The sequence below is a fragment of the Panulirus ornatus genome, chromosome 73 (genome assembly GCF_036320965.1).
Source record: "Panulirus ornatus isolate Po-2019 chromosome 73, ASM3632096v1, whole genome shotgun sequence".
Classification (NCBI taxonomy): domain Eukaryota; kingdom Metazoa; phylum Arthropoda; class Malacostraca; order Decapoda; family Palinuridae; genus Panulirus; species Panulirus ornatus.
The window spans coordinates 6518900-6546720 of NC_092296.1; the positions used below are offsets into that span (position 1 = coordinate 6518900).

Genomic DNA, 27821 nt, shown 5'->3' on the forward strand with positions numbered 1-27821 from the left:
ATGCATTGTGGGCAAAATCGTTAGGCTTAGTGCGCAGTTGGATATACAGAAGGAATTTTTTGTGTTATTAATGTCTAACTTACGGGGTTGGGCGTTATTTGGCGAGCCTGGCACGTTCGTGAGCGCCTGAAGGAGGGAGGTGAGTCTGTCATCCATTATTATATGAACAGTGTTCCTCTCGTAGGCCGTTAGGCTTAAATTACTGGCAGTGATGTTAGGCTTAATGGCCTCGTAAACATAGATCATAACAAGTAGTAATTTGTCAGGGAGTCTCCTTGCAAGGTGTGCTAGCAATGTCGGGCCGGCGTGGAACTCCAGGCTAGAGGAGAGATAGGTAGGCCCAGTCTAGGAGGGGGAGAATGAGACCCTGGGCAGGGAGGGCTACAGTGACATTATAGGCCTACGGGCGGGTCCGGGCGGCCATCATGGCGCTGTTGCTAAGCTAGGTAGGCCTATGGGCGGCACCTTACACCTTGCAGTGACCGTATAGGCCTCCCCTCACCTACTGTTGCTCATGTGTTGCTCTGTCATGGCCAGTGATCACTGTGAACACCAATTAGCAAATCACATAGTAAGGTATTCCTTGCTACTGCCTCCACGTAGGCCTATAAAATTTCTGGAAATTGTAGCACATGACCTTGAGTGCTGGTATATATCATATGGTGCATTTATATGCATATTTGAAGATCCTGGTACATGGAAGATTGGGTTTAATCACGAAGTAGTTGTTAATATAATGCAAGGGACCTGTGAAGTGAATTTTTATGTGGTTTTGACCCAATACAGAAAGTGAAAGGTATAGTACTTATATGTTTTCCATGAATTATAGTGTGTCTTCCAGAGTTTTCATGTATTCCAAACTTTATACTGCTCAAGACTTAGAAGTCATGAAGCATAAGAAATATGTGATAACCTGTGATCATGGCATCCTGATAACTGTGCATAATTTCCTCTTTAAATGTTTGCCATGAGCTCATGAAACTATTTTAAAGGATTATAGGAAATTTTAAGTGTAAAGCACTATGTGAAATACGATCTGTAGCAGTAGGCAGAGTAATTGCTTTGTAAAAGATGAAATTTAATATAATAACCCATTAGTATTAGTTTTAGCATGTGGTTATGCATCCTTATTGTAATTCCTTTTTTATTGTAAGCAAAAGTGAGTAATAGCATCATATATTGTAATATTACCAGATTTTCATTGCATTAGACATATATAACTCTAAAAGTACCAGATGGTCAGTGTATCACATGTTTATAATAGTAATACACTGATAGAACATCATGTTTTTGGAGCAATACTTTTAGCAGATGGCTGTTACATTAACTCTTTATCTGCTATGGTAATATTACCAGATAGTTTATCATATGTTTGGAACATTTATATTACCATATGGTCAGCATGTGATTTGTCGCTAGCATATCAATTTATTTGTATTATTAACATTATTCTTAATATATATTGCATATCTTTTGTAGTATGACCAGATGAGTAGTATTTTACTTGTACATATTTTTATCACGTTTATATTACTAGATGGTTATTACGTTTTTCAAGTTACGTTGATATTAGCAGATGGTATGTGCATGATTTATTTCTTGCATTAATATTTGTAGAAAGTTGATGAAAATTTAAGGATGAAAGAGCACAGTTCTGGTGATCTTAAATGTGTTCTTATTTTTACCTAATGTCGAGTGCTTGTGTGGATGATATCTTCAAGTGATCACTCCAGAGGAGTCTCTCGTTTCTCTACTCCTACATGGAAAGCAGCCTTGAAACTGCATGTGGTCATAAGGCTATATCTCAAAATGATATGTTTTTTCAGTAGTTTGTAGTGTCCCATCATAGCAAGGTTGCACCAGGAAGAAACTTCTGAGATGAGAGAAAAATCTGTGATTGGTCTGTTCCTCAGTTCCCTCCTTTTGAAGGAAATGCTGCAGAAGGGAAGGATTTCCAGCCCATACTCATGATTTTACATCTCTTCATCACCTTTTATAACATACAAGAAATTCCTTGTTAGCTTTCTTTCTCCCCTTATCCTTAGTGTTAAGTAATGATGACGATAAGTATATATATATATATATATATATATATATATATATATATATATATATATATTTATTTATTTATTTATTTATTATACTTTGTTGCTGCTTCCTGCATTAGCGAGGTAGTGCAAGGAAATAGACAAAAGAATGGCCCAACCCACCCACATACACATGTATATACATACACATCCACACACGCACATATACATACCTTAACCTTTCAATATATATATATATATATATATATATATATATATATATATATATATATATATATATATATATTTTCTTTTTTCTTTCAAACTATTCGCCATTTCTCGCATTAGCGAGGTAGCGTTAAGAACAGAGAACTGGGCCTTTGAGGGAATATCCTCACTTGGCCCCCTTCTCTGTTCCTTCTTTTGGAAAATTAATATATATATATATATACATACACAGACATATACATATTTACACATGTCCATAATTCATACTTGCTGCCTTTATTAATTCCCGTTGCCACACGTGAAATGACAACCCCCTCTCCTCGCATGTGTGCGAGGTAGTGCTAGGAAAAGACAACAAAGGCCACATTCATTTACACTCAGTCTCTAACTGTCATGGTTGGGCCATTCTTTCATCTGTTTCCTTGCGCTACCTCGCTTACGTGGCAGACAGCAACAAAGCAAAATAATGATAATAAAAACGAAAATATATATTCCTATGAGTCCATGGAGAAAATTAATCACAATATGTTTGTGTTTCATTTTCCCCGTGGACTCATAGGAATATCTTGATCACGCGCAAAAGTGGGATCCTTTCCAAGATATGTATATTTCATATTTTTACATAATTGCTGTTTCCCGCGTCAGTGAGGTAGCGCCAGGAAACAGATGGAGAATGGCCCATCCACTCATATACACATATATATGCATAAACACCCATATACGCACATGTACATATGTATACATAACATATACGTACATATACATACACATATACAGACATATACTTATATACACTTGTACGTATTCGTACTTGCTTCCCTTCATCCATTCCTGTCACTACCATGCCCCACAGGAAACAACATTGCTAACTCCCACTTCAGCGAGGTAGTGCCAGGAAAACATGCAAAAAAGGCCTCATTTGTTCAAACTGTCTCTTTCTGTCATATGTAATGCATCGAAACCACAGCTCCCTATCCACATTCAGGCCCCGCAGACCTTTCCATGGTTTACCTCAGACATTTCACATTTCCTGGTTCAGTCCATTGACAGCATGTTGACCCCAGCATACCTCATCATTCAAGTTCACTCTATTCCTTGCATGCCCCTCACCGTCCTGTATGCTGAGGCTCCAATTGCTCAAAATCTTTTTTACTCCATCCTTCTCTCTCCCATTTGGCATCCTTCTTCTTGTTCCCTCCCCTTCTGACATATATCCTCTTTGTCAATCTTTAATCGCTCATTCTCTTCATATGTCCAAACCACTTCAACACACCCTCTTCTGCTCTCTGAACCACACTTTTTATTTCCACACATCTCTTAACCTTTCATTACTTACTTAATCAAACCAACATTCAGAAAAGAAAGCATGAGAATCATGAGCACTTTCATGTATTACATCTTGAGAGGACTAGTTGCAGAGAGGAAAGACATGCAATAAAGTATATGCCTAAAACTGCAGAATCATGCACACCATTGTGACCTCTCAGGATACAATAAAGATATTGGATCTATTGTATCTATTTTCTCTTAAGTAGTTCTTTGAAGTTGTGTTAATACATGAAAGCACTCATGATTCTTGTCTTTCTTTTTCCTATTAGTGTTCCTTCATTTATGAAGTCCTGTGTTACTAGGTTGTGATATCAGGAACATCATTTTCTTGCTGTCATGTGTAAATTTTGCACTAAACCACCGCTCCCTATTTGCAACAAGGCTCCAATGAACTTTCCATAGTTTACCCTGGATGCTTAACACCCCCACACATGCATGTTTTCCTGGTGCTACCTTGTTAAAACAGGAGGTGGCAGTGCTGTTTCCTGTGGGGTGGGGTAGTGCCAGGAATGGATGAAGGCAAGCAAACATGAGTATGTACATGTGTATATATTTATATGTATGTATATGTATGTATACATTGATAAGTTTATGTATATATGTGTATATGTGCATTTTTGTTTATATATGTGTATGTGAGTGAATGGGTCATTTTTCGTCAGTTTCCTGGCGCTACCTCACTGATGTGGGAGATGGCAATCAAGTATGATGAATAAATATTTTTATTATTATTACACTTGATCGCCATTTCCCACATCAGCGAGAAGGCACCAGGAAACAGATGAAGAACGGCCCATCCTCACATATACACATATGTATCCATGTCATGTGTAATGCACCGAAATCACAGCTCCTTATCCACATCCATGCTCCACAGTGTTTTCCATAGTTTACTCCAGACGTTTCACATGCCCTGGTTCAGGCCATTGACAGTACATCAACCCCAGTATGCCTCATCATTCCAATTCACTCTATTCCTTGCGCACCTCTCACCCTCCTGCATGTTCAGGACCCGATAGCTAAAAATCTTTTTCACTCCATCCTTCCACCTCCAATTTAGTCCTCTGTTTTTTCTTGTTCCCTCCACCTCTGACACTTATATCCTCTTTCTCAACCTTTCCTCACTCATTTTCTCCATATGTCCAAACCATTTCAACACACCCTCATCTGCTCTTTCAACCACACTTTTTATTACCACACCTCTCTTACCCTTTCATTACTTAATCAAACCACCTCATACCACACATTGTCCTTACATATTTCATTTCCAACACATCCACCCTCCTCCGTACAACCCTATCTATAGTCCATGCCTTGCAACCATATAATATTTTGAAAACAATGAGTGTACAGTTAATCTTGTAATCATGGGTTGAATAGTTTGTTTACAGAATTTTGACATTAAATGGCTTTTTGCTATGTCTCACACAAACCAGTAAAAGGATTTTATGAAAGAATGTTTGAATTGAAAGTTAAAAGATGTAGTATGCATTTTTAGAATCACATTTTGTTAATTGAAATTTTGTGCAAGATGTGTTTCATTTGAAGGTTTTTTGTTCTCTGTAGAATGAATTGTAATGATAACCCCAAATTTTTGTGATGCATGATACATGTCTTTTGAGTGTTTCCTTGTAGCCAGTGCATTATTGATGAAGACTTCTCACCAGGTGTGGTCATGGAGGCGTTGCCGGATGGGGGGGTGTTGGAGGGGGAATCACAGATCATCGGTCTCATTGTGAGTATTATCTTTATGTGATTATTTATTAGAAATATGATTTGGTTCCATCTACTTTTATTGAAATTTCTTACTGTCTTTACATAGCATGAAGATATTGGAGTTGTGGGGATGTAGTGTCATATACATACAGATTTATTTTCCTACGAGTGATTAGTTTATATGGTATGTAATGTGAATAATTGGTTAATTTGGGAAGATGGATTTACAGCCTCTTATTGAGATAATCATGATATTTTGTAAATGAGATGGTTGAAGGTGCTTTACTAGTAGAAAGCTCAGATTTACCCTAAGTGAGAGGATAATGTTTCTGTTGTCAGTATGTTCCTCACCTTCTTTAGTGGACATGTATTATTAACATCTTTGTAGCTGTCATTTTAAGCTGGAGGTATGTTAGATGAGGATGCCAAAGGAATGATTTTTAATTGTATGCAATTGAGTCCATTTGTACATGAAGGTGCTGCTTTCAGGTTAGTCTCTTTCCAGTCAACCAGCAGCCAGGTTTTCATTTTACTGATGGATTGCTGTCTTAGTTTGTTAACTGAGGTTCTGTGAAGGAAGTTCATTTTGTGAATTTGTGTAATTTGGATACCATTGGTTACCATGAGTGATTTCTTATTTGCTACACACATATATAGGTGCTACTTCCTCACCCCATTTTTTCATGGTTTCTCACAGCTGTTGTTTTAAGAATGCAAAATTGCTGTGTATGTGTGTTATTTGATATTTTATGGTTTGCTGGTGGGAGAGACTGAAAATTTAATTCAGTACAAAAGTACTTAAAATGGTAAGGCATCCTTATATCTCATGGTCAGGACTTGTTTTTGCTCTTGTCATGTTGACTACCTTGAAAGAAAATTATAAGAATGATTTGCTGTTGCAGCATGTACAGTGTAGAGATGGGTTTCCCAACTTTGCTCCAAGGTTCACCAGTGTACACATGAGGTTATTGTAATTCTCTTGCGTATAGAGTTATGGAGCTAAAGCTCATACCATAATTTTCTCTCTGTTTTCAGTATCACTGAATAAGCCATAATCATTGAAAAAATATGCATTACCTTATAGTGGTGAAATTGAATTTATGATTATCAGCAGCAGTGTAATGTCTTTGTGTTTTAGATTGTCAGCTTTGGATAACATCACTGTTTGATGGTAATGGCTATTTTATTCCTCATAGATGAAGATGAACATGAGTCCCAGACTCCTTCGAAGGGACTCACCATGCAACTTGACAACGGATGCATTTTCAGGAGATTTGGTAAGATATTACCTGAATGGATTATTGAGGGATCACATGGACCTCTTCTTTCATCCCTCCTCTCAGACTTGACCTGCAATATTTTCTTGTTGAAATTTTTTTTTTGGGGGGGAGGCAAAATATGTTTGTCTGCATTAATATTTTTAGATAGAAAATTAACACATTTATAGATCTCACTGTAGCTGGAGAGGCTAGATAGCCATTTGCTAACTTGATAGTCAAGTTGGTAATCCAAGAAAAATAATAATTGGGAGTGAACTAGAGCAAGTGGTTAAAGATCATATTAGTGTACTTGCATGTGAAAAGATTGTGTATGTTGTTTAGAGTTGAACCATGATACCGGAGATAAGTGAATGGCAGATGTGTATGTTGTTTAGAGTTGAACCATGATACCGGAGATAAGTGAATGGCAGATGGAAGGAGTATGAATTTTGGGAGCACTGGATAAGCATTATTTGGAATGTGATAGGTATAGATGAAACTAAGGTGAGAGGGAGTAGTGAGGAGCTGTGTATAATTTTTCATTATTTTTTCTTCCTTATTTTCCTTTCACTGATTGGGGCATGTTTTGCCAGTTCATTGTTGTTCTTGATAAAAGAATAGTAGGTGTGTTAAAACACACTAGGTAAGGTGGAAAGATACAGTAATGTACTGTGAAGGATGAGTCCTTCATGGAGGAGTTTGCTGGAATTTTGCATTGATACTGTTTTGATGAAGGCTATGTTTGGGCTGCTGCTATGTATAACATACATTATTACTAATTATATAATTTTTTGTTCGTTTTTGATGTATTGCCTTTATAACAATACCGTAGCTTCAGTACTTAGTCCATGTCTATTGTAAATTGTAGTTCTCTTATGTAGTAACTACTTTTTTGGCATAGGCTCTGCTATTTGTCAGATGTGCTATAAAGATTTTCACTTGCTCCAGTTTGCCCCATCCTAAGGTATAGAAAGGGAGTTTTTTTAGATTCCTCCAAACACCCCATGATAGTGTATTTCTGGTTACATCCTCACAGGGCTACCAATCTTTACATTCCCTTCTACTTTTGCTCCATCTTGCATTTTTTCTTCCCTTTGGTTTGTTTTGAGCCATCTTTCCCCATCAGCTCTCCATGTCTTTAAAAGTTTCCTCATAGTTTTATACTGTACAAAAGTATGATTATCAGCAGAAAAGATGACAGAACCCTCTGGTTCACCATCATTTCCTATAAAGACACATAGCTGTGCCTTTCTATTGCTTCTTTCCAATATGTTTTTAATAGTCAGTTCTGATTATATCCCTGTATAGAATATGATAAAAATTCTTGGTAAGATTATCAATTTTGTATTAATCTTAAAAGCACTTTTTTCCCCTCTCAGGGAGGTGATGACCTTAGTATGGTTGAGGCATCTATGCTACAGAGCGAGCCCAATGTGAATGTGATGATGGATTTTGTGGGAGACGATGATGAAGCACTCTCAGCAGCATTCTCCAACACATTTACAAATGCCTCCTCAACCACCACCCCTTCCTCAGCTCGGCTCTCATCCTCCTTGGCATCTTTCACTACGTCTTCCTATTCCACAACGTCATCTTTCTCCACCACATCCTCTTCCTCATTTACAACTCCTGTCTCAACTCAGGTAGATAGAGGAGGTGGTGTGGTAGAACTAACAGGGCACCAAAACCCCCTACCAACACCATTATTGTTAACACATCAGCATCACCACCAGCATCATCACCACCCCACGCAACCGATCCATACCCATCCAGTTCTTCACCAGCAGCATCACCACCATCACCAGCGTGGCCAGCCCTCACAGTCCAGTCAGCATCCACATCCATCGCAGAATTATTTTCAACATGAACAGGTAAGATTTTTTTTTTCTGCATTGTTCAGATGTTAGTTGACCTTAAACATATTTATCAGTTGACTTTGAATTTCCCAGAGCTACCAAATTCTTTTTTCTCATCTGTCACCACTGGGTTCACTGAGCTCATGGTGGACCTCATATATTAAGTTAATTTATTGCCTTATAGGTGGGACTACCATGAATGGATGAAGGCAAGCAAGTATGAATATGTACATGTCTATACATGTACATGTGTGTATGTGTATGTTATGTTTATGTATATATGTATATGTTATGTGTATGTATATATATGTGTATATAAGTGGATAGGTCATTCTTCGTTTGTTTCCTAGCTCTACTGTGCTGACGCAGGAAACAGCGATTATTTATTGAATAGATATATTTATTGAAATGGTTTGGTCACATGGAGAGAATGAATGAGGAAAGATTGACAAAGAGGATATATGTGTCAGAGGTGGAGGGAACGAGGAGAAGTGGGAGACCAAATTGGAGGTGGAAAGATTGAGTGAAAAAGATTTTAAGTGATCGGGGCCTGAACAGGCAGGAGGGTGAAAGGCGTGCAAGGAATAAAGTGAATTGGAACGATGTGGTATACCGAGGTCGACGTGCTGTCAATGGATTGAACCAGGGCATGTGAAGTGTCTGGGGTAAACCATGGAAAGTTGTGTGGGGCCTGGATGTGGAAAGGGAGCTGTGGTTTCAGTGCATTATTACATGATAGCTAGAGACTGAGTGTGAACGAATGGGGCCTTTGTTGTCTTTTCCTAGCACTACCTCGTACACATGAGGGGGAGGGGGATGTTATTCCATGTGTGGGAAGGTGGCGATGGGAATGAATAAAGGCAGACAGTATGAATCGTGTATATAGATGTATATATCTGTGTGTGTATATATATGTATACATTGAGATGTATAGGTATGTGTATTTGCGTGTGTGGACGTGTATGTGTATACTTGTGTATGTGGGTGGGTTGGGCCATTCTTTCGTCAGTTTCCTTGCGCTACCTCGCTTATGCGGGAGACAGCGACAAAGCAAAATGAATAAATAAATAAATAGATATGTATATATATCTATATATTACTAGATTGCCATTTCTTGGATCAGTAAGGTAGCACTAGGAAACAGAAGAAGAATGGCCTGTCCACTCATATACATATATATATATATATATATATATACACATAACTGCTCATACATGCACATATACAAACATACATATCAACATATACACATATTCATACATATACATACACATACACATCATTTACATACAAAGAAATATACATATATACACACGTACATATTCTTACTTGCTTGCCTTCTTCCATTCTTGGTGCTACCCTGCCCCACAGGAAACAGCATCGCTACCCCATGCTTCAGCAAAGTAGTGCCAGGAAAACAGACAAAAAAGGCTACATTTGTTCACACTCAGTCTCTGGCTGTCATGTGTGCATGTGTAAGAGTGCATATAAACTTGTTTAATAAAAGAAACAGAAAATTAGGGATATTCTTTTTTTTTCAGGTACCAGTATCACCAGGAAGATCTCAGGGAGGAGGTTATGCTATTGGTGGAGGTTTTGCACCATACATCTCCCCATCCCAACTTCAGTCATCTCATCCGAGCCCATTACATGAAGCTCATCCCCAGTTCCTTTCACAGGTCAAGTCAGAACCAACCCCTGGTGATTCTTTTATTCTGGGCCTGAAAACTGAACCTCAGGAGGAATTCATTGATACCTTAGAGTCCCATCTTGAACCTCCTCAGGCTCCAACTCCAACTGCTCCCATAACATATAATCCTCACCCCCAAAATAATATTATTGTTGGAAGAAGCATTTCTGCCATGCCCTATCCTCATCATGGCCCTCCATCAGCTCCATCTCCCAGTGGCCTGTCCTCAGTAGAAGCTAATGGGACTCCCTCTCCTGCACCTCACTTTTTGTACCCATCACATTCAAATGCTCCATACCTGCTAGAATTAGCCCCCATAACTTCAAGACAACAGCACCAGCCATCTCAATCACAGTCACAACATCAACAAAATCAGCAGCATAATCAGCCACAGCAGTTGTCTCCATCAGCTAATGCCAATGGACTAACTAGTTATGACAACAGTTTAGATTCTCGGCCTGTAGGCCTTGGCTATTATGAACCCTCGCAGTTACCTCAGGAAGATGCACGGCAGGTGTCAACTCAGGGAACTCATATGATGTACTTGCCAGTAAACCAGCATAACCTCAAAACTAGACTGAAGGTAAGAATAATCATGTGTTTTACTTTCATTAACTGATATCTCTTGAAAATTATGCAATATTACTATGCTTATTTTCAGGTTTTTTATTTTTTCTATGGCACTTCCTAAATTAATCATATTTCTATTTTACTCCACATTCAGAGATGTGTGTATAACTCCCTTATAATATTATTGATATAGCATGTGACCATTTTGAAAAAATGAATAAAGTTATGGTGCATATGATAGGCTGTTGTCATTGAGGGACTTTAGACTGCTGGGAAAAATACTGGAGTCATAGATAGACAAAGTCTTTAATCTCTTTGCTGCAATGCTTTTAAAATCAGTTGTACACACTTTGCTGGTGATTATGATTATCAAATAGTTCCAAAATAATTCTGTAACATTGTTATTAGGCTTAACAGGAACATAGTTTTGTAAATGAAATAATAAACAACTTAATGTGGTGAAAGTTTACTTATATGTACTACATGCCTTGTGTAGCTCTTCTGTTAATGCAAGAGGGATGGCATGTGTACTGTCAGGCGCATGTATTGAGATGTGTGATATTTTTTGAAGTTTTTGTCAAGTATAATTACAGTGGGTTTTCATCACACATATCTCACAAGTTTCACAGCTTCACAAGGTATTACGTAATGAGAGGGTGCAGATCTGGTGCAAGTTTTTTGACATTTTTGCATAGACTGACCACTGTATTGGGGAAAATTTACTGTATTACATATGGTAGCAATACCAGGGATGCCATCAGAAGCATTTATGGCTGTGTATTTTGCCTTGAGGCAGAGGAGGGCAATTCAAGAATTTTGATTATATTCACTCTTGTAACAGCTAACAGAAAATGAGATACCATGACATATATTCATTGGCACTAGTAAATAGGATTAAATGTTGCAAAACCTCATATTTTCACGTGTAGGGTCTTCAGGAACTAGTGAAATATTGTATCAAGAACCTCTCATGTAGGTTGAGATGTAGAAATACAAACTTTTTAAATCAGTAAGCTGCCAAATTCAGAAGTACTTTTCATATATTATTACCATTTACTTAGGTCATGACTTTCTGTTGTTGGCCAATTTGTTTATCATGCACTGCTGAAGCATAAGCCATTGTTCTCATTGTTTGAACTTGTGTTAGTAAACCCATTGCTATTCTCTGCTATTTGTGAGATGTTTTCATAAATTCTACACTTTTAATGACGACATTCAAGATGATATGAATGATAGTGCTGGATGTATGACCCCCCCAACATTTTTCTGTCAGGTTAGGCATGTACTACACCCTAATCAAACATAACCCAACCGAGAAGAATATTGAGGCTAAGGGCGAATATTTTAAGTTGTCAAATTTTTTCTGTTGTGTTGGGCCGCATGTAACTGGTGGTGTGTGGTCCCCTTTGATAATATTCTTTTTTTTCATAATTATAGTTTTCATTAAGTTTTCAACATGTTGTTACTCTTATTGTCTAGAAAGTAATTTTCATTGTTTGTCATGAGATATTCTTAAAATGTGCTGTTTTATATCATCAGATGAATAGGAAGAAATCAAGCACACCCTCCCCTTTAACTGAGGAAGATAACTCAGGACAAAAGCATGTTGATCAAGCCAGTAATGATTCAGATGAAGACAACCTAATCATTGACACAAGGTATGTTGTGCTTCATAACAAAGCTCTTGAAAAACTTGGGGGGAAATGGTTAATATATATATATTAATCCCCCCCTCTCGTTTTTTTTTTAAAATTTCCAAAAAAAGGAACAGAGAAGAGGGCCAGGTGAGGATATTCCCTCAAAGGTCCAGTCCTCTGTTCTTAACGCTTTTTTTTTTTTTTTCCAAAAGAAGGAACAGAGAAAGAGGCCAGGTGAGGATATTCCCTCAGAGGCCCAGTCCTCTGTTCTTAACGCTACCTTGCTAACGCGAGAAATGGCGAATAGTATGAAAGAAAGATATTTTTTTTTTTTTTTTTTTTTTTTTTTTTTTTTTTTTTTTTTTATACTTTGTCGCTGTCTCCCGCGTTTGCGAGGTAGCGCAAGGAAACAGACGAAAGAAATGGCCCAACCCCCCCCCCCATACACATGTACATGCACACGTCCACACACGCAAATATACATACCTACACAGCTTTCCATGGTTTACCCCAGACGCTTCACAGGCCTTGATTCAATCCACTGACAGACGTCAACCGGTATACATAGATAAGTTCTTTGCAGGTCTTTAGCCTCCTTATCACCTCTGCATGTACAAGTCTTATCTCTTGCTGCACTCAAAATCTTTTTCACTTTCAGTTTTCAATCATCCAATATTTGTACTTCTTTGCTACACTCGTTCCTCCACCTGACAAATATATCCTTGGTAACTTCTCACTTATTCTCTCCTTGTAGCTCCTACAAAGATGTCAAAACACCTCTCTGCGCATCTTTAACCACGCGCTTTTTATTTACATTTCTCAAGTTACCTTACGTGAATTTCATCACAATCCAACCTTCACACCAACATGTACTAACATCTCAGTTGCAGACTGCATCCTTTGACCATTTCTCTATCCATAGCCACTGTCGGCAAATTTACAACATTGTGGAACCAGTATTCCCAAACATACCATTTTGCGCTTTTGCCTGAGATAGTAGTCTCAGATTCACATTTTTCAGGCTCCCAAAATTCGCCACACTGGCACCATACCTATGATCGCACTTAATGCATTATGTTGTCAATCCCTGCAGATCCATCCCAGATATCTAGAAACCTTCACTTCCAGTTTTTTCACCTCTCATTAGTCTAACTCACCAAATGACTTGACATCACAACTTCATCTAATAACCTTTGCTATATTATTCACATTTACTCAACTTTCTTCTTCCATTGACATCTTAACCAAACTCAGTTCCCATGTTGACTTGTGTTGTCACCATTGAATCAGCCATCCTATGCTGATGTATCATCATCACCTAAAAATTTAGACTCATTCAATCTGCTGATATCCCCACCAACTTTTTCATACTTGCCCTTCCAAGCACTAACTGACATTTCCTCCTTACAAATACCTAACAAATTAAGTTGAATTTCTGAAGTTTCCATAACCGCCGCCGCAACCTTGATCAATCACTGATAAAATTTCATTATCACACTTTACCTCTTTCTAAAGTAATTTATCATTGCATAAATCCTCTTAAAAACTTTTATATCCAGTTATAACAATCATCCCACACCTACTATTCTTAAATGACTAAGTCGTCTAATCAACTCTATCAAGCCTTCGATCCATGAAAACTAACATTACAAATCCATTTGCTTTTCAATATTCTAATAATTCTTAAGGCAAACTTATATCAATAATCCTCTCATCTTTTATAACCAGCACTGTCTACCCAATGCTGGCAGGTGGATATTCCTCACAAGTCAATCCTCTGTCCTTAAGATTTACCAGGTATATCCAACAAACTTAACTCTGAAATTTGAAGCACCACTATTATCCCCAGTGGCCTTGTACAATGCCTATGCACCATTTGCCAATCCCAGGCACTCACCATGAGTCAAAATATACATTAAATAACCTTATAGGTATGTATATTTGCTTGTGTGGACGTGTATGTATATGCATGTGTATGTGGGTTGGTTGGGCCATTTCTTTCGTCTGTTTCCTTGCGCTACCTTGCTAACGCGGGAGACAGCGACAAAGCAAAATAAATGAATATGATATATATATATTATCCCTGGGGATAGGGGAGAAAGAATACTTCCCACGCATTCCTCACATGTTGTAGAAGGCGACTAAAGAGGACGGGAGCGGGGGGGGGGCTAGAAACCCTCCCCTCCTTGTATTTTAACTTTCTAAAAGGGGAAACAGAAGGAGTCATGCGGGGAGTGCTTATCCTCCTCGAAGGCTCAGATTCGGGTGTCTAAATGTGTGTGGATGTAACCAAGATGAGAAAAAAGGAGAGATAGGTAGTATGTTTGAGGAAAGGAACCTGTATGTTTTGGCTCTGAGTGAAATGAAGCTCAAGGGTAAAGGGGAAGAGTGGTTTGGAATGTCTTGGGAGTAAAGTCAGGGGTTAGCGAGAGGACAAGAGTAAGGAAAGGAGTAGCTTTACTTCTTAAACAGGAGTGGTGGGAGTATGTGATAGAGTGCAAGAAAGTAAACTCTAGATCGATATGGGTAAAACTGAAAGTGGATGGAGAGAGAGGGGTGATTATTGGTGCATATGCACATGGGCATGAGAAGAAAGATCATGAGGCAAGTGTTTTGGGAGCAGCTGAGTGAGTATGTTAATAGTTTTGATGCACTAGACTGGGTTATAGTGATGGGTAATTTGAATGCAAAGGTGAGTAATGTGTCAGTGGGGGAATAATTGGTGTACATGGGGTGTTCAGTGTTGTAACTGGAAATGGTGAAGATCTTATAGATTTATGTGCTGAAAAAGGACTGGTGATTGGGAATACCTGGTTTAAAAAGAGAGATATACATAAGTATACGTATGTAAGTAGGAGAGATGGTCAGAGAGAGTTATTGGATTACGCGTTAATTGATAGGCGCGCGAAAGAGAGATTTTTGGATGTTAATGTGCTTAGAGGTGCAACTGGAGAGATTTCTGATCATTATCTTATGGAGGCGAAGGTGAAGGTTTGTAGAGGTTTTCAGAAAAGAAGAGAGAATGTTGGGGTGAAGAGAATGGTGAGATTAAGTGAGCTTGGGAAGGAGACTTGTGTGAGGAAGTACCAGGAGAGACTGAGTACAGAACGGAAAAAGGTGAGAGCAAAGGACGTAAGGGGAGTGGGGGAGGAATGGGATGTATTTAGGGAAGCAGTGATGGCTTGTGTAAAAGATGCTTTTGGCATGAGAAGCGTGGGAGGTGAGCAGATTAGAAAGGGTAGTGAGCGGTGGGATGAAGAAGTAAGATTATTAATGAAAGAGAAGAGAGAGGCTTTTGGACAATTTTTGCAGGGAAATAATGCAAATGACTGGGAGATGTATAGAAGAAAGAGGCAGGAGGTCAAGAGAAAGGTGCAGGAGGTGTAAAAGAGGGCAAATGAGAGTTGGGGTGAGAGAGTATCATTGAATTTTAGGGAGAATAAAAAGATGTTTTGGAAGGAGGTAAATAAAGTGCGTAAGACAAGGGAACAAATGGGAACTTCAGTGAAAGGGGCAAATGGGGAGATGATAACAGGTAGTGGTGATGTGAGAAGGAGATGAGTGAGTATTTTGAAGGTTTGTTGAAAGTGTTTGAGGATAGAGTGGCAAATATAGGGTGTTTTGGTCGAGGTGGTGTGCAAATTGAGAGGGTTAGGGAGAGTGATTTGGTAAACAGAGAAGAGGTAGTAAAAACTTTGCGAAAGATGAAAGCCGGCAAGGCAGCAGGTTTGGATGGTATTGCAGTGGAATTTATTAAAACGGGGTGACTGTATTGTTGACTGGTTGGTAAGGTTATTTAATGTATGTATGACTTACGGTGAGGTGCCTAAGGATTGGCGGAATGCTTGCATAGTGCCATTGTACAAAGGCAAAGGGGATAAAAGTGAGTGCTCAAATTACAGAGGTATAAGTTTGTTGAGTATTCCTGGGAAATTATATGGGAGGGTATTGATTGAGAGGGTGAAGGCATGTACAGAGCATCAGATTGGGGAAGAGCAGTGTGATTTCAGAAGTGGTAGAGGATGTGTGGATCAGGTGTTTGCTCTGAAGAATGTATGTGAGAAATACTTAGAAAAGCAAATGGATGTGTATGCAGCATTTATGGATCTGGAGAAGGCATATGATAGAGTTGATAGAGATGCTCTGTGGAAGGTATTAAGAATATATGGTGTGGGAGGCAAGTTGTTAGAATCTGAAAAGTTTTGAGGCTGTAAGGCATGTGTACGTGTAGGAAGAGGGGAAAGTGATTGGTTCTCAGTGAATGTAGGTTTGCGGCAGGGGTGTATGATGCCTCCATGGTTGTTTAATTTGTTTATGGATGGGGTTGTTAGGGAGGTGAATGCAAGAGTTTTGGAAAGAGGGGCAAGTATGCAGTCTGTTGTGGATGAGAGAGCTTGGGAAGTGAGTCAGTTGTTGTTCGCCGATGATACAGTGCTGGTGGCTGCTTCGTGTGAGAAACTGCAGAAGCTGGTGACTGAGTTTGGTAAAGTGTGTGAAAGAAGAAAGCTGAGAGTAAATGTGAACAAGAGCAAGGTTATTAGGTACAGTAGGGTTGAGGGACAGGTCAATTGGGAAGTAAGTTTGAATGGAGAAAAACTGGAAGAAGTAAAGTGTTTTAGATATCTGGGAGTGGATTTGGCAGTGGATGGAACCATGGAAGCGGAAGTAAATCATAGGATGGGGGGGGGGGGCAAAAGTTCTGGGAGTGATGAAGAATGTGTGGAAGTCGAGAACATTATCTCGGAAAACAAAAATGGGTATGTTTGAAGGAATAGTGGTTCAAACAATGTTATATGGTTGAGAGGTGTAGGCTATAGATAGAGATGTGCGGAGGAGGGTGGATGTGCTGGAAATGAGATGTTTTAGGACAATATGTGGTGTGAGGTGGTTTGATCGAGTAAGTAATAATAGGATAAGAGAGATGTGTAGTAATAAAAAGTGTGTGGTTGAGAGAGCAGAAGAGGGTGTTTTGAAGTGGTTTGGTCACATGGATAGAATGATTGAGGAAAAATTGACCAAGAGGATATATGTGTGTCAGAGGTGGAGGGAACAAGGAGAAGTGAGAGACCAAATTGGATGTGGAAAGATGGGGTGAAAAAGATTTTGAGTGATCGGGGCCTGAACATGCAGGAGGGTGAAAGGCGTTCAAGGAATAGAGTGAATAGGAACGATGTGGTATACTGGGGTCGACGTGCTCTCAGTGGATTGAACCAGGGCATGTGAAGCATCTTGGGTAAACCATGGAAAGTTCTGTGGGGCCTGGATGTGGAAAGGGAGCTGTGGTTTTGGTGCATTATTACATGACAGCTAGAGACTGAGTGTGAACAAATGTGGCCTTTGTTGTCTTTTCCTAGCACTATCTCGCACACATTTGGGGGAAGGGGGTTGTTATTTCATGTGTGGTGGGGTGGTGATGGGAATGAATAAAGGCAGACAGTATGAATTATGTACATGTGTATATATGTATATGTCTGTGTATATATATGTATACATTGAGAGGTATAGGTATGTATATTTGCGTGTGTGGATGTGTATGTATATACATGTGTATGTGGGTGGGTTGGGCCATTCTTTCGTCTGTTTCCTTGGGCTACCTTTTTTTTTTTTTTTTTTTTTTTTCAAAGGAAGGAACAGAGAAGGGGGCCGGGTGAGGATATTCCCTCAGAGGTCCAGTCCTCTGTTCTTAACGCTACCTCACTGAGGCGGGAAATGGCGAATAGTATGAAAAAGAAAAGATATATTATATATTTATTTATTTTGCTTTGTCGCTGTCTCCCGTGTTAGCGAGGTAGCACATGCTATTCCTGGGGATAGGGGAGAAAGAATACTTCCCACGTATTCTCTGCTTATCGTAGAAGGCGACTAAAAGGGGAGGCAGCAGGGGGCTGGAAATCCTCCCGTTCCTTTTTTTTTAATTTCCCAGAAGAAGGAACAGAGAAGGGGGCCAGATGAGGATATTCCCTCAAAGGCCCAGTCCTCTGTTCTTAACGCTACCTCTCTAATGCAGGAAATGGCCAATAGTATAAAAGAAAATATATATGTAGTCTAACCCAGACTGCAAATATTCATGTTAAATTATTTCCCAAAATAACATCTTAAGGTTTCTTTTGGGAAATTTTATGCTACAGAAGCAGTAGGACTCATATATCTTAAGAAATCCAGAATATTTGTAGTTTTTGAATTGAATTGTTTCCTATGTTTGAATTTAGACTCAGTTGAGGTGGAAGGCATTGTGACAGTGCACGTATCACTGCATCACTCATAGACAAAGAGGGATGGCTTTTCCATTTACACCTTGAAAAAGGTGCTGGTCTTGGGCTGCACCCTCCTATGACGCTGCATTTGTAGAAGATTGGACCTGATAGTAGCTGCTCAACAGTAAATACGTATCTGATATTCTGTACATGTATCTTCTAACAATATCCTGTTTATGCTAAGTTCAGTTTTTTGTTGCTCTTAAAGCAGTGGACCAGGCGAAGGATTTGAGTGTGGCGAGTGTGGTTTGGTTTGCCGCACAAGAGGTGGTCTTCGAAAACATTTAACAACAGAACACATACCTGATGAACCAGAACCTGCAGAGACAATCCCTAAACAGTATTTGTGCACGATGCCACTTTGTCCATTTACCACTACCAAACGTGATGATTATGATTTACACATTGCCAGTCACATTGCAGAAGGTTGGACACCCACAGGAAAGAAACGTCAAAATAAAAATCCATTGCAGAGGCACAGGTATGTGTTAATTTGGTATTTTAATTAAGTGTGCAAGAATAACAAAACTTACTCTGAAAACTTGAATGCAGAATTCTTGAATATCTTTAAGGTATTTCATTATTGGAAGAGTTACTTGAATTGATATGAAATTTGGTGTGAATTTTTAACTAATCAATAAGTTGAAAATTTTTTTGTAATTTTGTTTAACCTGTTATGTTGGATAGGATGTTGAGGTAGATAAATGCAAGGGTTTAGAGAGGTGGAGCAAGTAGGCAATCTCTTGGTTTGTGGGAGACATGTAAAGTGAGTCCATAGTTTACTGGTAACACGGCGCTGGTGACAGATTTGAATGAGAAACTGAAGAAGATAGTGTTAGAATTTGGGGATGTATGTAAAAAGAGAAAGTTGATAGTATATGTGAATAAAAGCAAGTATATTGAGTTTATCAGTGAAGAGAGATGGGTCATTTGGAGTGTGGTGTATGAATGAAGAGAACTTGGAGGAAATTGATTACTTCAAAGTGTCTGTGTTTCTGTCCTCTGCTATATCCAGTGCCAGGTATAACAAACGCTCCACTTCCTCCAGTTTTTCCATTCAAACTTGCACTGTGTAAGTTGAAGTATAATGATGATAATTATAATTTTTTTCTTAATTGTTTGCTATTTTCAACATGAGCAAGGTAGCATTGGGAACAGACAATAGACAGGATAATATCTGCTCTATAGCTATCTTTTATGATAATAATGATTAATGATAGTATAAATTTTAGAAAATCAAATAATGATTAATAGTATAAGTTTTAGAATATCATTATTGTTATATTTTCACGGTCACCATTTTCCATGTTAATGAGGTAGCAATATATTTAAGAAAATCATCATTTTTTTTTGCACACATTTGCCATTTTTCATGATAATGAGGTAGCTTTAGGAAGAGAGAGAGTGGCCACATTTGCTCATGTCCATGCCATACCAGTCATGTATAATGAATAGGAAATAGAGCTCCCTATCCACTTACAGTCTTGTGCCACAGACCTTTCTGTGGTTTCTTCTTTTGCTCTGGTTCAGCCCATTGACAGCACATCAGCCAATGTAAACCACATCTCTCCAAATTACTCCATCCCTTGCATGCCTTGCACCCTCCTACACTTTCACTCCACGAGCTTTTAAAGCTTGTTTCACTCCATCTTCCCACTTGCTTCTAAGTTTCTCCATTCCATTGTTCCTTCCTCTTCTGACATGTATACCCTCTTAAGTCATTCTTTCCCCATTTTATTATCAGGTATCATTCTTTATTTTTGTTCATATGTGATTGCTGTTTCATGCATTAGTAAGGTAGTGCTGGGAGCAGAAGAAAGGTTGCATCTGCTCATGTCCATTCTCTTGCTGTCATATGTAATGCACTGAAACCACAGCTACCTATCCATAACCAGGCCCCACAGACCTTTCTCTAATTTATTCTGGAGGTTTCACATGCCATGGTTCAGTCCATTGACAGCAAGTTGACCCCTTTACACTGCATTGTTCAAAGTCACTCTCTCCAATGCATGTCTTTCATCCTCCTGCATAGTTCATGTCCCAATCACTTGAAATCTTTTTCATGCCATTTTTCCATCTCCAATTTAGTCTATACATTCTCCTTGTTCCCTCCTCTTCTGACACTTATATTTTATAATTGTTAGTATTTTCTTTCATACTTTCATGCTGTTTTGTACGTTAGTGAGGTGGTGCTGATTATTATTATTATTATTATTATTATTATTATTATTATTATTATATATGGTGTGGGAGGCAAGTTGTTAGAAGCAGTGAAAAGTTTTTATCGAGGATGTAAGGCATGAGTACGTGTAGGAAGAGAGGAAAGCGATTGGTTCTCAGTGAATGTAGGTTTGCGGCAGGGGTGTGTGATGTCTCCATGGTTGTTTAATTTGTTTATGGATGGGGTTGTTAGGGAGGTGAATGCAAGAGTTTTGGAAAGAGGGGCAAGTATGCAGTCTGTTGGGGATGAGAGGGCTTGGGAAGTGAGTCAGTTGTTGTTCGCTGATGATACAGCGCTGATGGCTGATTCATGTGAGAAACTGCAGAAGCTGGTGACTGAGTTTGGTAAAGTGTGTGAAAGAAGAAAGTTAAGAGTAAATGTGAATAAGAGCAAGGTTATTAGGTACAGTAGGGTTGAGGGTCAAGTCAATTGGGGGGTAAGTTTGAATGGAGAAAAACTGGAAGAAGTAAAGTGTTTTAGATATCTGGGAGTGGATCTGGCAGCAGATGGAACCATGGAAGCGGAAGTGAATCATAGGATTGGGGGGGGGGGGGGGCGAAAATCCTGGGAGCCTTGAAGAATGTGTGGAAGTCGAGAACATTATCTCGGAAAGCAAAAATGGGTATGTTTGAAGGAATAGTGGTTCCAACAATGTTGTATGGTTGCGAGGCGTTGGCTATGGATAGAGTTGTGCGGAGGAGGGTGGATGTGCTGGAAATGAGATGTTTGAGGACATTATGTGGTGTGAGGTGGTTTGATCGAGTAAGTAATGTAAGGGTAAGAGAGATGTGTGGAAATAAAAAGAGCATGGTTGAGAGAGCAGAAGAGGGTGTTTTGAAATGGTTTGGGCACATGGAGAGAATGAGTGAGGAAAGATTGACCAAGAGGATATATGTGTCAGAGGTGGAGGGAACGAAGAGAAGTGGGAGACCAAATTGGAGGTGGAAAGATGGAGTGAAAAAGATTTTGAGTGATCGGGGCCTGAACATGCAGGAGGGTGAAAGGCGGGCAAGGAATAGAGTGAATTGGATCGATGTGGTATACCGGGGTCGACGTGCTGTCAGTGGATTGAATCAAGGCATGTGAAGCGTCTGGGGTAAACCATGGAAAGTTCTGTGGGGCCTGGATGTGGAGGGGGAGCTGTGGTTTCGGGCATTATTACGTGGCAGCTGGAGACTGAGTGTGAACGAATGGGGCCTTTGTTGTCTTTTCCTAGCGCTACCTCGTACACACTTGGGGGGAGGGGGATGTTATTCCATGTGTGGCGAGGTGGCGATGGGAATAAGTAAAGGAATTATGTACATGTGTATATATGTATATGTCTGTCTGTGTATATATATTTGTACATTGAGATGTATAGGTATGTTTATTTGCGTGTATGGACGTGTATGTATATACATGTGTATGGGGGTGGATTGGGCCATTTCTTTCGTCTGTTTCCTTGCGCTACCTCACAAACGCAGGAGACAGAGACAAAGCAAAATAATAAAAAAAGAATTATTATTATTGTTGTTGTTGATATTATCAGCTGTTCCAGAAGCTGCTTTACTAAGGCAGGAAAGGGTACAAAATAAAAATGTTAATATAAATTCTTTTGATTTTTTTTTTGAGTTGATTTTGCATATAATTGAATGATCTTGCTACAGGTATAACAAGGAGGAGCTAACATGTCCATTGTGTGAATATTCATGTACTGTGGAGAAAGCCTTCAGGAGACATCTCAAGACACACGAGTCAGGACAGCGCGTACCTGTTTCAAAGGTCTCCTGCTGCATATGTGGTATGTTGTAAACTTGGAATTTAGTAAGAAAAGTTTGGTATTGGTGATAGAGGGAGGTACTGTAGACAACAGTTTTCAGAGATGTAGAGAAGTGAGGATATTTGCATGCATTTGAAGTAGAATGAATGATAAATATGAATATGTGTGTTTAATTCTTAAGCTCCTTGTTTGAAAGATAGGAGACTTTAAGTAAACTGACTATTGTAGTTGTTATTGATATTGTTATGTCACTTTATGATTTAGTATGTATCCTTTATGTATATCAGAGAGTAATGAAACTTCCTCTGATATATGAATAGTTTATCCTTGAACTGGATATGATTACCAATATGTCCTTGTTTCAGTGTTATACCTCTGGCATTGAGATGTTAATTTCTTTATGAACTGGTCTCATGAAATTTGGACATAGCCCTGATGTATATCAACTTGTATACCTGTTATTTATCAGTCCTGATGTCTATCAACTTGTATACGTATTACTTATCAGTCTTGATGTATGTCAACTTGTATACCTATTCTTTTTCAGTCATAGCAGATTCTGAAGCCTATTAACAAGAAGATGAGGGGGTTAGACACTGATGTAGGACATCATGTTTCACCATACTTCATAGTTTCCTTCTAGAGCCTAAGCCAGATTAGAGGATATTTTACCAATAATATACTCCTGATGGACGTCTGAAAAACTTTGGATTGGCTTTTTCCTTGTCCACATTATTCTTTTCAAAATCTTTTTTCTTTTCTTTTATTCTCTTGTAGCACTCATTTCTTCCTGTTTTATATTTTTCAAGTGTTGCTTGAATCTTGTTTATAGTATGTTCCTAAGCTTTATGCTTTTTGACATTCTTGATTGAGCCACATCTCCCTTTTTTTGACCTTTCTATTATCTTTTCAACTAAGGGAACTTGTGTTTTAACTTTCATTTTAGATTTCACAGAACTTTCAATAGCATTGTTGTACACTCTGTAGAACTCCTTTTGTCAGTTGATACTGTCTAAGAACTTGTTAAGTTCTCTGCAATTACCATTATTTCCTCCTTGAATCATGTTTCTCTCCTTGCTCCTCTTCTCGTCTTCTTTTCATTACTGTACTTTTCAAAATGCTGTAGTCATGTTGTTTGTTTCTCTGTGTTTGTCTGTTAGTCTTTACTGACTGTTAGTATTTGTGGAGTTTACCTGCACACTCAAGTGAGAAATGGCATTCAGTGAGGCAGTATTATCAGTGGATGGAAAAGAGTTGTGTAGGGCCTTCTCACTCAAATGAAGCCCAGCTTGTTCTGCTTGTATGTGCATCATAGACTCATAGCTGCAGGAGCCCCATAAAAGGGGTATATGGTTGATAGAAGTAATAATGATGGTAAAAACTGTAATTGTTTTCTTTTTTCTTATGTATTTAGCTATCCATCTGAACATGGTTTTATACCCATAGTGGCTTGGAGCTTTTTATTTTAGGATATTTTTATTGAACTTATTTACAAATTATAGTTTTATCTACTCTTGTGTGTATATTATTAACAGCAGACACAGATTATCTTGCATCCCTACCTTAAGTTCATTTTTAAATTCGACCCTCCCATTTGGTATATATCACTTTAGATTTGATGTATATGATTATTTACTCTTCATGTTAAATCAGTCATATTCCATGCCTGTTGTGAAAACACATGCCTTCTTATAAACTAAATTAAACTTCTCCCCTAGCCCTATTGCTCTCACACTGCCACAGAATTGATAATGCATACATCTTGTTCATAAAAATGCTGAAATAATACTTGCAGGAAATGAAAAAAGTAAAGATTTTGGGGGATGATTCTTTGTTTAGAAAGGAAACCCTAGGAAACCTTTTTATGATCAAAGATAAGTCCTTTGGTGTGGTAGGGATAGAGATAAGGAGAGAAAGATATAGTCAGGCTTATAAGAGAGTAAGATAGTACAAAGGTATGTTTGAGACATGATTAAACTTCTCAGATGCTAAGATCTGTTGTGTTCATGGAATGTGAAAAATGAATTGGAAAGGATTTTATAGATAATTTTTTACATGCAAGTAGATGCCAGTTTTTTGAGATGGCTGATTTTTTTTTGCAGGTAAAGACAGACCAAATGAGCCAGAGATGAAAAAACATATGAAGAAACATCGACATGGAAAGTTTTATCGTTGTGATATATGCAAGTTTCAAACAGTGCAGCTGAAAAAGGTATGTTTTGGATCAGGTCTGCAGTTAATTGAAAATTATCCCCCTTGTTATGAAATATGATTGTTGCCTATTTTTGAAGAATGTTTTAAAGCTTTTTTAGATTATGATAATCTTCAGGCATTGCATTGAAACTTTAGGTTTTAATGAAGTTTGGTTTTATCTTCCATGAATCACATGTAATGGTATTATGCTGTGAAATTCCTAGGCCTCTAAAGTTCATTTGTTGCATAGCTAGATGATGTAATGATAATTAAAGATTTTATTAGAGGTCTCCATGAAGTACTTTTCTTGTTTGTTTTTCCTCTCCGGTCAGCTGCCTTGTGCTGGTCTTGGATGTATACTGTAAAGTCAACATTGATTATCTGTAAAATATGTATGGATGAATGTCCATCTGCTTTACCATATTTAGGAATTTTGAGACAACCCTTTGAATAGATAGATTCACCTTCGCATGAATATAAGCCTTCTGTGCAAGCATACATCACTTTGGTGTATTGTGTCAAGCACAGAAAATTATCTGTTTGGTAAAGAGCTCTCTTTATGTGCTTGTAAAATGCACCTATTACAAACATACTGTTCCCTGCCACCTCAACCTAGTTGCTTCTTTGCATCTTGGATAGACTTTTGAGAGTCATTTGATTTGGTTTTCACTCTAGGCAAGCAAACACATGGGGATGCAATTGGCAGTTAGCAAAACCAATGAGTGACATGATTAATGCATCAATGTGATTTGCAGGCTCATAGTGGCTGATAGATGAGGTGATGAAGTCATTACATATTACAAACATCCTGTTCTATGGGTTCTTTGAAAAAGCCATACATGCAGTAAGAACATCTGAAGAAGTTGTTCAAGATTTTTCTATATTGTTTTCACTTAGACATTGATGGATTTTGATGGACATTGATGGGTTTTGATTTCTTTTATAAGGCAGTTCATAAGGCACAGTACAACTATATTGTGTAAGTGTAAATAGGAATCTCACCTAATGAATTTTTGTTGAATCTTTTTTCCCCATAGCTTATACAACATCGAAGAATGCATACTGGTGAGAAACCACACTTGTGTCCATTTTGCCCTTATCGTGCTGCCCGGCGTGACAACCTGCGATCACATGTTCGGCGTATGCATAAACGAGAGAACATGTATGGAGATACATTCACCCCTCGACCTGTGCTTTTAGCAGAAGCTGACTGTCAAGATCATTTAAGCCACCCTTTGAAACCAGAACAGCATCAGCAACAAGTCCCAGGAACACCCATCCCAGGACCTACACAGCCTCATCCCCCACAAGCACCACTATAATTTATGTATGGTTAGTGCTTTTTGAAGGTGGAGTTAATCTTGTTTTGTCAAGGTTGGCTTGACTTTATATCCTGTGTCTTATTAGTAGTCATAACTTTTAATGTTAAATATGGGATATAGAAGAAATATGACAAGCCAGTGTGCCATTGCATTTTACAGGGCATCTGATTAGTTTCATCTTTTTAAGAGAAGGGCCCTTGCAAATGTAGGTTTGGAAACCACGAGATAAGTTATGTTTGAAATGGGATACAGGTTTAAGCTTTACCAGATGCAGAGAGACTGGAACTGGAACAAGTAAGTGATTTTTGATGTGTGATCAATAGAGATTGGCTTTACCCCATCCTTTGAAAGGTATTTTATTTTCTTTAAGAATTTTGAGCTTTTAACATGGGTACAGTGAAACCCATTAGGTAATAATTTCTTTTTTTAAATGGATATTTTTTCCTACTTCAAAAGTATTGATTATAAAAGATTTGTGTTTGAATTACAGTCAGTATGTAATTAACATATATTAGGATAGGAAAGTTTATTTAAACTTGAGTTATTTTAAAACAGATTTGGCTCCAAGAGTCCACAGGTACCGGTGGTTTATGGTTTGCTTCATAGAAAGGAATATATATATGTATGTATATATATATATATATATATATATATATAAAGTGTTACCGGACTCCACCTGCTCGAGGTTACACTGTGAGTGAAAAGTGACTTGTGTCAAAGCTGTATTATTCAAAGTAGAATATTGTCAAAGAACTAATCACTCCAAAGGAGTCTACTTTTCCCTGCTACTGGAAGTAGTGCAGCCTTGGGTTGCAGGAGCCTTTAGAAAGGTCTTGGATAACACCAGGATTCTTTCATAGAAATTGGTCCTAGGATATATATATATATATATATATATATATATATATATATATATATATATATATATATATATATATATCACTCCCACCTGCCATGCAGGGTTCCCGGGTTCGAGCCTGGCTGTTGGAGGTTTGTATGTTCTATGAAAGTGCATGTTCATTTGCACTACATTCATATATATATATATATATATATATATATATATATATATATATATATATATATATTCCTATGAGTCCATGAAGAAAATGAAACACGATAAGTTTTCAAGTGCATTTTCATGTAATAATCACGTCATCAGGGGAGACACGAGAGAAATATAACAGTCAGTTGATATACATCGAAGAGACAAAGCTAGGACGTCATTTGGTAAACATGCAATAGTCTTGGACAATCGCATGTTTACCAAATGGCGTCCTAGCTTTGTCTCTTCGATGTATATTAACTAACTGTCATATTTCTATCTAGTCTCCCCTGATGATGTGATTATTACATGAAAGTGCACTTGGGAACTTATTGTGTTTCATTTTCCCCGTGGACTCGTAGGAATATCTTGATCATGTGCAAAATTGTGATCCTTTCCAACATGTATATATATATATATATATATATATATATATATGTATATATGTGTGGCGGGGTTGTGACGGGAATAGATGAGGGCAGCAAGTATGAATATGTACATGTGTATATATGTATATGTCTGTGTGTATATATATATATGTATATGTTGAGATGTATAGGTATGTATATGTGCGTGTGTGAACGTGTATGTATATACATGTGTATGTGGGTGGGTTGGGCCATTCTTTCGTCTGTTTCCTTGGGCTACCTCACTAACGTGGGGGACAGCGACAAAGCAAAGTAAATAAATGAAATAGGGTGGGGGAGGGGCGAAA

General features: G+C 38.3%; 2 protein-coding genes across 4 annotated transcripts in view; one reads left to right on the forward strand and one right to left on the reverse strand.

Moving 5' to 3' along the window:
- On the forward strand, positions 1–27162 carry LOC139748182 (uncharacterized). Of its 3 annotated transcripts, none has more exons than XM_071660972.1 (10): positions 1–139; positions 5252–5319; positions 6497–6577; positions 7939–8430; positions 9957–10688; positions 12215–12333; positions 18775–19047; positions 22434–22567; positions 24649–24758; positions 25777–27162. In XM_071660972.1, exons 2-10 carry the CDS (start codon positions 5260–5262, stop codon positions 26059–26061), a joined length of 2286 nt encoding a protein of 761 aa, XP_071517073.1. In that variant the 5' UTR covers positions 1–139; positions 5252–5259; the 3' UTR covers positions 26062–27162. The 3 variants fall into 3 exon arrangements, with proteins under 3 accessions (XP_071517073.1, XP_071517075.1, XP_071517074.1); XM_071660974.1 differs by lacking the exon at positions 1–139 and adding an exon at positions 217–334; XM_071660973.1 differs by lacking the exon at positions 1–139 and adding an exon at positions 368–796.
- spin (Protein spinster) overlaps positions 1–27821 on the reverse strand; it is a 144584-nt gene that overhangs the window by 88698 nt on the left and 28065 nt on the right. The gene's annotated exons all lie outside the window — the stretch shown is intronic.

Coding starts and splice junctions, on each gene's coding strand:
- LOC139748182 (XM_071660972.1), top strand. CDS start 5,260: ATGGAGGCGTTGCCGGATGGGGGGGTGTTGGAGGGGGAATCACAGATC. Junction 10,689..12,214: donor ACCTCAAAACTAGACTGAAG/GTAAGAATAATC, acceptor TTATATCATCAG/ATGAATAGGAAGAAATCAAG. Junction 12,334..18,774: donor AACCTAATCATTGACACAAG/GTATGTTGTGCT, acceptor TTGCTCTTAAAG/CAGTGGACCAGGCGAAGGAT.